The sequence below is a fragment of the Manacus vitellinus genome, unplaced genomic scaffold (genome assembly GCF_001715985.3).
Source record: "Manacus vitellinus isolate BGI_N305 unplaced genomic scaffold, ASM171598v3 scaffold_106_pilon, whole genome shotgun sequence".
Taxonomy (NCBI): domain Eukaryota; kingdom Metazoa; phylum Chordata; class Aves; order Passeriformes; family Pipridae; genus Manacus; species Manacus vitellinus.
In genome coordinates, this window is record NW_021938827.1 from 387,438 (window position 1) to 398,112 (window position 10,675).

The 10,675-nt window shown below is 56.6% G+C and overlaps 1 protein-coding gene across 1 annotated transcript in view; it reads right to left on the minus strand.

The window, feature by feature from the left end:
* Positions 1–209: 209 nt before the first annotated feature.
* Positions 210–10,675, minus strand: part of IQGAP3 (IQ motif containing GTPase activating protein 3) — a 14,932-nt gene continuing 4,466 nt past the window's right edge. The window contains 23 exon segments of the mRNA XM_029964067.1: positions 210–1,506; positions 1,731–1,839; positions 2,195–2,296; positions 2,452–2,618; positions 2,716–2,928; positions 4,034–4,121; positions 4,265–4,409; positions 4,567–4,669; positions 4,969–5,101; positions 5,190–5,422; positions 5,721–5,805; positions 6,268–6,408; positions 6,489–6,713; positions 6,876–7,039; positions 7,152–7,304; positions 7,558–7,766; positions 8,143–8,212; positions 8,768–8,839; positions 9,287–9,370; positions 9,634–9,804; positions 9,878–10,020; positions 10,113–10,280; positions 10,393–10,569. Of these exon segments, the coding sequence (XP_029819927.1) occupies positions 1,393–1,506; positions 1,731–1,839; positions 2,195–2,296; positions 2,452–2,618; positions 2,716–2,928; positions 4,034–4,121; positions 4,265–4,409; positions 4,567–4,669; positions 4,969–5,101; positions 5,190–5,422; positions 5,721–5,805; positions 6,268–6,408; positions 6,489–6,713; positions 6,876–7,039; positions 7,152–7,304; positions 7,558–7,766; positions 8,143–8,212; positions 8,768–8,839; positions 9,287–9,370; positions 9,634–9,804; positions 9,878–10,020; positions 10,113–10,280; positions 10,393–10,569 (3,269 nt within the window). The 3' untranslated portion in view covers positions 210–1,392.

Consider the following 10,675-nt stretch of genomic DNA (forward strand, 5'->3'; position numbering starts at 1 on the left):
GAGGGAGCCGGTCCCCATCTAACGGTGGTTAATGGCTGGTGCCCACGGCCACAAGCACCTTCTTTGGACATGGGAGACTGTAGAGAATGTCATGAGTCTGAAAGACCCTGATAAGCCAGGGGAGAGGCTTGTGAGGACCACGGGGAAACAATGATCCAGAGCAATTCTGCATTTTCTAATACAACTTTATTTAAAGTAAACAAGCAGAGGCAGCACAGCAGGAATCCAGCATGGGCAGGGATGAAGGTAAGCACCGTTTGCAGCTTTTATATGACAGAAGGGAAAGAAAAAACACATAAAACCCTCACAAACAAACATCACTTTTCAAAGACAAGACAGAGCCCCAGATGGCAATAGATGAGGTACCATTGAGCCAGCTTCAAGGCTAACCCTAACCCAAGGCAGTTACTTGAGCAGCGAGGGAGATTCCAAATCCGATCCCCCCAAAAAGTTCCTTTATGGAGCAGGTTTGGGACTTGCTGCTCCTATGCCTGATGGAGACAGGGCTGGGAGGAGGTTGGGACTGCCACCAGCTCCCTTCCCATCTCAGGGAAGGGGCTCACATGAAGAGAAAGTGCTTTAAATGCATCCATGGACAAACTCGATCATTATCCACATTTGAAAACTTTGCTCCCACCAGAGCAAATAAAGAGGGGAGAGAGACATCATCATCCCAGCTGAGACAGTGCCATGGGATTGCTCCACATCCAATACCAGGCAAACCCAGAAAGGGGAGGTCCCTGCTCTGGTGCCCTGCGGCATCCGTGGGAGAGCAGTGGCTCTGAGCCCACCCTGCTTTGTATCTGTTCTCAGCCTGGCTAGAGAGCAATGAAATTCATCTTTGGAAACCAACATTCTCCTATTGCACCTCAGTTTAGTAGGGAACAGCCACGGATGTCCTCACTAGCAGTTATTGCCTCTATGTTCTGCCCTCCTCCTACCCCCCAATATAAAGACTGATTTTGACATTTCTCCAGCCTTGCTGTGAGGAAGAAATATATATATATATATTAAAATACCTTTATTACATCACTAAAACCCTGTGTAGTGTCCAGAAATCCAGTGTCCTTGAGCAGCTGGCTGTAGGCAACACAGGAACTAAACAGCCAAAATACCCACAAAAAAAATAGATTTTAAAAGCAACACGCACTGCAAAAGCTTTGGCAGCCACATCCTTCTGCGAGGAGGTCGGGCACCAGCTCAGTACCGAGCCTGGGGTGCCCAGGGCTGGGGCTGAGCCAGCTGCAGGTGCTCAAGCACTCTGTGTCCAGGCAGGAAAGATGCATGGCCAGCGGAAACTTCCCTACCCCAGGATCACTAACCCCAAGGTGCCTTTGGCAGGTTTTCATCGGTCCCCCAGTCCCTGTAGCCCATTCAACCCCCCCACCCCTGTTACTTCTTGAAGAACTTCTTGTTGAGGAGGAAAATGAGCAGGTTAACGTTGACCTTGGCCTTATCAAACATCTTCATGACTGCTACGCCCTCGTACTGCAGCTGCAGCAGGTCCTGTGGGAGAGGTGACCGTCACTGCCACCAGCCCCATGCCCGGGAAGAAGGATCAGCTCAGAGCTGGGCTTGCAGTGGGAGATGCATGACAAGGCTGTCCCCAGCTCAGGGCAGGGCTCCCCATGGGCTCTGAGTCCCCCAAAAACTGCAGGCGGGGGGACACCACCTGTCCCCTGCACCCCCTGGCCTGGCTGGGCACCGGCAGCCCCAGGACAGCTCCCCACCTGGTAGTGCAGCTGGAAGTGCTCCATGTCGATTCCCATGAATTTGGCTTTCACCTGGAACTTGCCCGATTCCTCACAGGGGATGATGTCAAAAATCACGTTCTTGAACCTGAGGGGACAGAGCCACTCACTGCCAGAAGGAGCTTCATGGCTTTAAGGCAACCAAGGAGCTGGTCACCCACCCAGCACAACCCCTCAGCACAGCAGCCAGACCCACAGCCCAAATCCCCCCTCCAAATCCCAACTGTCCCATGTTCTCCTATGTGAAACCACTTGCCCCATCCCAGGAGAGCAATGGTGGCTCATGTGCATTCTCCTCCTGGGTTATTTTCCTCTACCTGCCCAAGCTTTCATGGAATATCGTGAGTCGGAAGGGACCCACAAGGATCATCGAGTCCAACTCCTGGCCCTGGCACAGGACAACCCCAAGTAACAGCTCCTCCCCTGGAGCCAGGGCTACATACTGGCTGGGTGGCAGGTCCTGGATCTCCAGCAGCACTCCCTTCTCCAACAGCCGGGCCGCCGTGTAGTGCAGCGACGGCAGCTTCTTACTCTTCCTGCTGACCCTGGAAGAGGAGGAACCACATGCTGAAAGCTCATCTCCAGCCACCTGTGTCCCCTTGGACCCCCAACATCTCCAGGAGTCACAACAACCAGAGAGCAATGAAAACAAATAATGTTTTTTTAAAAAAAAGTACTGATTTTTGGTAAGAAACCATACTTGTTGCTGGTTGCCAGGTTGTCGAGGCAGGTCTTGATGTACTGGTTGTAATAATCAATTTGCTCCTCATAAAATAAGGTCTTGGCATCGAGGCTGTGCAGGGTCTGCCTCAGCTTCAGGAGCTCCGCGCGGCGGTGCTGCCGGTGGCGCCGCTGGTTCCGGATGTCCTGGAGGGAACAAAGCCAGGCAAGAAAGCCAATATACCTCATTCTGAGCTTTCTCAGAGCACCAGAGCAGGATCTCAGGGGGGCTGACTCAGCACACCTTGGCCAGCTCATCAATGAGCTCCTGGTACTGGTGGGCAGAGTCCACCAGCCCCAGGCTCTCCAAGTGCCGCAGGTTACGGATGATCTTGCGCTTCTTCTCCTCCATGGAGAGTTGACTGTTGGCAGCCAGGGAGCGGTGCCACTTCAGCTGGGTGGGGGTCTGGGCATCCTGCAGCGCTCGCCTGTGCACGAGGCGGTCGTGGGCAGCTTCCTAGGGATGAGAAGGCACTGAGCCTGGAACGCAGCTGAAATGGGGCATGAGGAGATGGAGCAACCAAACCCCCTCTCGCACAGTTTGATGTGGATCTCTCCTGGTCCAGAACACGTTTCTGGAGCTCTTGCTGGAGCACAAGAGCGGTGGCCAAGGCTCCAAGAGGAGCAGGGCAGCTTTTTGCTGAGGGTTTTTTTGCCATTTCGCTGCAAACATTTTTAGCTCATGCGCAGCAGTAGCCTCACTCAACCCACCTCGTGCTCCAAGGCTTGTGTCCACAGGATTTCTGGGAGGGAATCTCCTGACTGGGACTGGATCACATCCACCAGCATCTGCTTGGTGCTAGAGACCAGAGTGAGACGTCAGGCATCCACTCCAGACCACCACCCTGCTCACAATATTTACTTTCCACACAAGGGTTTCTTGCCCCTCTAGAGTATCCCAGCCCCCAGCACAATCCCAATGCCCGTGGGGCCCATCCTCACCTCAGCAGCAAGCTCCTCGTGTCACTCTCCTCACTGCTGGCTGCTGGCAGCAGTTTGCCAGTGAGGGTAAGGGAGATCTCTGTTCTGCTGAGCTGAGAGAGCACCTGCTCAGCACCACTGTCTGCCAGGCTGGCAACACTTTCCCCTACAAGGGCAGAGAGAGCCCTGTTAGCTGTGTTGGGCTNGCTCATCAATGAGCTCCTGGTACTGGTGGGCAGAGTCCACCAGCCCCAGGCTCTCCAAGTGCCGCAGGTTACGGATGATCTTGCGCTTCTTCTCCGCCAGGGAGCGGTGCCACTTCAGCTGGGTGGGGGTCTGGGCATCCTGCAGCGCTCGCCTGTGCACGAGGCGGTCGTGGGCAGCTTCCTAGGGATGAGAAGGCACTGAGCCTGGAACGCAGCTGAAATGGGGCATGAGGAGATGGAGCAACCAAACCCCCTCTCGCACAGTTTGATGTGGATCTCTCCTGGTCCAGAACACGTTTCTGGAGCTCTTGCTGGAGCACAAGAGCGGTGGCCAAGGCTCCAAGAGGAGCAGGGCAGCTTTTTGCTGAGGGTTTTTTTGCCATTTCGCTGCAAACATTTTTAGCTCATGCGCAGCAGTAGCCTCACTCAACCCACCTCGTGCTCCAAGGCTTGTGTCCACAGGATTTCTGGGAGGGAATCTCCTGACTGGGACTGGATCACATCCACCAGCATCTGCTTGGTGCTAGAGACCAGAGTGGGACGTCAGGCATCCACTCCAGACCACCACCCTGCTCACAATATTTACTTTCCACACAAGGGTTTCTTGCCCCTCTAGAGTATCCCAGCCCCCAGCACAATCCCAATGCCCGTGGGGCCCATCCTCACCTCAGCAGCAAGCTCCTCGTGTCACTCTCCTCACTGCTGGCCGCTGGCAGCAGTTTGCCAGTGAGGGTAAGGGAGATCTCTGTTCTGCTGAGCTGAGAGAGCACCTGCTCAGCACCACTGTCTGCCAGGCTGGCAACACTTTCCCCTACAAGGGCAGAGAGAGCCCTGTTAGCTGTGTTGGGCTCCAAAGGGCCAGTTTCCCACACAGAAGGAATCCAGATCAAGCTTCATGCAAGTCAAATTGTCCCCATGTCCACCCTCCTCCTGACAGTGTGGGTAGTGTGTCCCAGAGTTTGACCTACCAACCAGGGACTGGACTGTAGGAATCTCATCAAGATCCTCCAGGAGCTCGTGCAGGGGGTCTCCGTGATGCGGTGCTATGGAGTCCTGGTGCTCGAGCAGGAGCTGGACGGTGCAAGGGATGAGTCAGTGGCAGAGGATGCAAAGGAAGAGAGAGAGAGGGCCCCCTTTGCATCCTTTACACCCGAAAGGGGATGGAGCAGATATGATGTTCAGGGAAGGACAAGCAGCAACAAACCTGCAGAATCTGGGTTATTTCCTCGCTTAAAAAAGAAAAAAGAGTCAGGAGGAAAGGAGCTGTGCTGGGGGTGGGACACAGAAGAGTGTGAGGAAATGCGGCAGAAAGCCCAGGAGGTGGGAGCAGAGGAAACAGAGTTCGCTTGCTGTGAGCTTTATGCCCTTACCTTGTGCGTGTTGATGAGCTCCCCCACAGTGATGTAGATGACTGGTTTGGCCACCGCCACCATCTCTGAGTACTCATCCATATTAAACCTCTCTTCTGGTTCAGGGACACAGCAGGCAGCAGAGATGAACCTCCTGCAGAGAAGGACCCCTTCGGTCAACCCCAAAACCCTGCCACTGGCTCACAGTCGCCTTCTCGCCCCAATGCTGTCCTGGTGCCCACCTGAACTTGTTGTGGGTGTCCTCCAGGTACCGGTTCACCCCGCAGAGATGCGCGTTCTCCCCGTCGAAGGCCTTGCGGGCGGCTGCGTGCTGCAGCACTTTGGCGATGGAGCCCAGGCTGCGGCGCTGCTCGGGGTGCAGGGTCGCCCCAGCCGAGATGTCCACGATGTCAAAGCCATCAGGGGCCACCACAGCCGGGTTCATGAAGCGGTAGTAGAGCAGGTTGCCCACAATCTAGGGCACGAGACAGGCTGAGGGTTGGGGGAGCAGGCAGGCTGAGGCCCGAGGAGGTGGTGGCTCAGCAGGGAAGGGTGTTGCATCCTTGCGCTGCCCTGTGGGAGCCTCCCAGAGGGGATGGCACCCTTGAGAAGAGCCCACCCTTGGCATTTCCTTAGTGGCTCATGGAAAATATTGACTTGGAGGTATTTTTAAGTCCAGAGGACTTGATTTTCTGTGAAGAGATACTGGCCCTTCACGTGCAGACACAGATGAACCCCACCAAACAGCACAGAGCCCCCCAGCCCCAGGGTACCTTATCGATTTCCTCTGCCGGGGCCTTGGGGAATTTCTCAATCAAAGATGTCCTCAGGATTTTGGCCATGTAGCGCATGCCATAGCTGAGGAGAGGGCAGGGAAAGGTCCATCAGCATGAAGGACCACCCTGCCCCAGCTCTCTACCACCCACAACTCAAGATACAGGAAACCCCCAGCCCTGGGGCAATGGAGGAGCCCACAGGAGGGGCCGGCAGCTGCAGCATCCCTTGGCTCCCTCCTCTACCCTGCTGCCAGCCCACACATCCCTGGAGGAAGCCTTCATCCTCTGAGATGACCACAGCTCAGATTCTCCCTGGCAACACCTCAACACCAGCAGTAAAGCACTCAGAGTGGTCCAAAGAGCCAGCCCATGGGGCACTGCTGATATTTGGTTTCAGCTTGCTGACAGTGCAGTAAAACAGCCCTGCAGCACTGAAGGGGCAAGAGGACCCCAGTCACCAAACCTCTTTTCTAAGGCCTTGCTAGAGACACCTCTGAGCCGGCAGTGCTCCCGGGGCGGGCACAGAAACCACAGGGATACATACGGGATCTTGTCAACGGAAGAGGTGATGGCAGAGACGAACTTGTCTGTCATTGCCAGGAGGTTTTGGATAGAAATATCCAGCCGCCTTTGGACCTCGGGGTGGCTGAGAGCCTGCTCAGGGCTGACCTCATATGGGAGCTTGCTGTGAAAGGAAGATCCCCATCACCATCCCAACGCCTGTCACCCTGCGGTCAGGCGAAGCCTCCTTGCCCAGGGTCTGACCTTCTTTGCCCACTCTGTGACTCAGCCTGGTTGATCCACGCCTTGTAGATGTCCACAGGGTCGGTACGGATGCCAAGGGCCTTGTCCTGCAGGACCGCCTGCACTGGGCCACCCAGGATCTGCCGCAGGGCGTTCTGCCCACGCGCGTTGCGGTAGAAGCTGACCACCAGCCGGATCACCGTGGCGTTCCCCATCAGGATGTCATGGACATGGTCCACCTTGGACCTGGGGAGAGAGACAGGGCGGATGGGATGAGGGGATGGACCAGTGTGTGTGTTCTCCAAGCAGGAGGGAGTAGCCAGAGGAGATAACTGCATCCAAGATGATGTCCTTGGTTCAGCCTTTGCCCAGGCCTGTCCCCAAACCAGGACACCCATGGACACCCACCTGACCTCCTCCTGCAGCGCCACTTTGAAGAGCTGGAGCAGCAGGTAAGCCTCCCGCGGGTTGGATGCGTAGTTGTAAAGCGTGAAGATTACTGACTCCATGAATTTGGTGGACTTGTTCTGGGGCATCTGGAAGATCAGCCTGGCCAAGTAGACTGGCTGTGTCTGCAGGCACGAGGGACACCAAGCTAACCCAAATGTTGTGGAGTGCTGGGGGACCAGGTCCCCACACTACCCCCCCACTGTGGGCGACACAGCAGATCCCCACCAGCCCCACCTGTAGCAGGTAGAAGAGGTGCTGGTAGGCCTCCAGCTTCTGACGCTTCTCCTTGCTGAGTGACTTGAGCCCCTTCTGCTTGTCTATGGACATCATCTCTGAGAGCTGCTCCTTGTTCTTCTTTGTCAGCTTCTTGCAGTGGGAGACCACCTCCTGCAGCCACGTGGGCAGGGAGAGAAATGCTGGGGACTGCCATAGGCTCCGGCATTCCGACCAGCCTCTGGGAAGAGCCTGAGGCATCCCAGTGCTCCTCAACCCCTCCCAACCCCTCCAATCACTTGAAGAGTGAAGCAGAGATAAGTCCAAGCTGCAATGCCATGGAGAGCAGGACCAACGGGCTCAGGCACTTTGGCAGGACCACATGAGATGTCTGAGATCCTCCCCTGACCCCTGCCCTGCTCCCCACCTGCAGCGTGATCCTGTTCTTGACCAGCAGCCCGATCTTGATGTCCATGAGGTCCAGGTCACTCTCCAGCTGCCGGCTGGCGCGGATCCTCTTCACCACCTCCTCCTGCAGCCGCAGCACCTCTGACTCCTCCCAGAAGTCATGCTGGCTCTGCTCCAGCAAGTGGATGAAGCGCCGGACGATGCTCAGTGGTGGCCTCCTGGCATGGACTGCGGCAAGGCACAGCGACACCGTGCATGCTTGCAGGGGGCAGAGCAGCCACCCCCATCACAGACCCTTGCACCCCCAGGATCTCACCCAGAGACCCCATCCTCCCGGAAAAAGCATCTTCTTGCAGTACTAGGACATGAGACAGAGCATGGCCACACCGCACAACAGCCCCTAGGAAGCTTTTGGGGGCAGAGGGGCAGCTCCAAGGCTGATGCCCAGGAACCACCAAGGATCTGTCACTCCTGTCCTTACCACAGAGACACTGATGGTCAGCCTGCCACCACCTCCCCACCATGCAAGGCCAGTGAGGGAAGAGGCAGAGCCCCCTTCCCAATTAGCCTTCACACTTCAGAGCAGCAATGAGCAGACACTTACCCAGCATCCTGTAATCCCCACGGGCCTTGTTCGCTCGCACAAAAGCCTGGATTTTAATTACAGCTTTAATCTGCCAAGACAAACAAGGGGATGGGGGATGTTTCCTCACAGCATCCCTGACACACGTGGGGAGTGGAGGAGAGCTAGACAGGTATTTGGCTGCCTGCTCCCACTGCTGGCAGTGTGCTAAGGCCTGGGATGAGGGTCTTCACAACTGGGGAGGGATTTTGGGATTCCACCCTCCTCAGCAGTTGTTCTCCTGTGCTCACTGTATTTCAGAAGCTGCAGCAACTCCAGAGGTGCAGCTTTGCTTCCTGCAGCCAATACCTCCCTTTCCCCCAAAATTTCCTTCCCCTCTAGTGGGCATCTTGAATTCCCTGGGTTTTGATGGAACTGGAGTGGTTTTTGTCTCTCCTCACACCTCAAAGAGCCTGATAGTTTGGCTTCCAGACCCCCCCGGCACATTTTCCTTCCCATCTGTCCCCCTTGACCAGGATGCAGCAGTTCTCCCTCCAGCTGTGCCACAAGCACAGGGAAGGAGATCCAACCATGGGCTCCAGATCATTCTCCTCCATCCCCACCAACATGTTCCCAGGAGCTGTTTTGCTCCCATCCCATCACTGACATTCTGCCTGAAGTAGCGCAGCCTCTCCTGGTACTTCCTCCGAGCCTGCCACATCCTCACACCCGCCTGGATCTGGAAGAGATGTTCAAATAGTTGGATTCTGCAAGGACTCACTTGGCCAAAGCAAGTGGGTGGAGAGGGAGGAAACTGAGGATTTCCAGAGGTTTAGATTGGACACTAGGGAAAATTTCTTCATGGCACAGGCTGCCCAGGGCAATGGTGAAGTCACCATCTCTGTAGGAATTTAACAGACACGTGGCACTTGGGGACATGGGTTAGTGGTGGACTTGGCAGCGCTGGGGGAACAGTTTGACTCAGTGATCTTCAAGAGCTTTTCCAAGCTCAACAAGTCCATAATTCTATTCAATGATTTTTGCAAGACGTTCTCCCTTATCCCTTCACACGCTGCCCTGGCCCAGCTGCCATATCCCCCCTGGCTCCTCTGCACTGGGCAGGGGGTAGATGCCACCCTGCAGCTGAGCAAGAGGGAGCAAAGGCTGAAGGAAGAGTCTTCCCAACCTTGATTGCAGCCTCTGCGTTGGCTCGCAGGTAACACAGCCTCTCCAGGTAAGCTCTGCGCTGCTTGTACCCCCTCCAACAAGCCTGGGCACAAGAGAAGACACCAGCTAGAGACCTGCATGAGGTCACCATGACTCCCAGTCAGGAGCACACAAGGGAAGAGGATAACGCAGCACAAGAAAAGAGGAAACCAGCACCCAAAGCAGCTGCTGTGAGAGAAACAAGCCCCACACCACCCTCTGCAGCACCTCGGGGGGCCCCAGCAGTGAAATGGCAGAGGTCGCTGGACCCGCCAGAGGATGCTGTGTCCCTGTGCACAGAGGTGGGATGGATTCTGGTTGCATCACCTGGATCCTGACGGCAGCCGGCTGCTGCTCCCGCAGGATGTGCCGTCGTGCCGCGAACTCCCGGCGAACAAGGAAGCCCCGGAGCCGAGCCTGCAGCCTCACCACGAAGGAGGTGTTGGATGCCCACAGGCACTCCCGGTCGTGCGCTGCCGTCACTCGGGTGACAACCAACTGTGGGGACATGAAGCACCAGCTCAGCCCCAGTGATGCCACCGGTGCCCACCCAGCCCCGTCCAGCCTGTACCTGGATCTCCTCCCGGCTCAGGTGTGTGGTGTTGAGGCTGCCGTCGCGTGGGCACTGCCAGCTGCCCTCAAAGGTCTTCAGGCTCAGGTAGTACTCGGCACCGTCTGGCAGCCTGTGGCGGATCCAGTACAGCTTCTCACTCCCTGCACACCAGGACAGGAACTGCTGGGTGGTGTTGCTCCCCTCGAACACCTCAGGTGGAGGGCGGGCAGTTCTGCAGCTCCCAAGGTTTTACCTGCCAATCTCTTGGTGGCCACCAGAGCCGCCAGCTGCTCCTGGTAGGCACCAGCACAGGCGCTCACCACACCACACAGGGCCACGTCAGGGTTGCGCAGCACCCGCAGCGTCTGTGCCACCTTCCCTTCCTTGATGGCCTGGTTGATGGCAGCAATGCCCAGAGCCACTGATGGAACAGAGGGGGCTCACGTCAGCACCTTCTCGTCCTCTGACCCCCACAGCAGCACCCCAGCCCACAGGGGCTCAGCACCCAGAGCCTGTGTGGGGAGAGCACTCACTCCTTCTGGCTGCCACTGTGTCCTGGTTAGCCCGGCAGACCCCTTCCTGGATCTCTTCCCACCAGAGCACAGCTCCGTCATCCCCCATGGCCTGCGAGACAGCAGAGTTGGGCACGGGGGGAAATGGAGTCTAACAAGCTGGGCAGCCCCCCTTGAGCACCTTCTGCTTTACAGGGTGCTGCACTAATGGGGTGGGGGGTACTTCACAGCCTTGGGGGATGCCATGCCACCAAGGTGGGGTACCCCACATCCAGGGCGGAATGCTATGCAGTCAGTGGGGTAC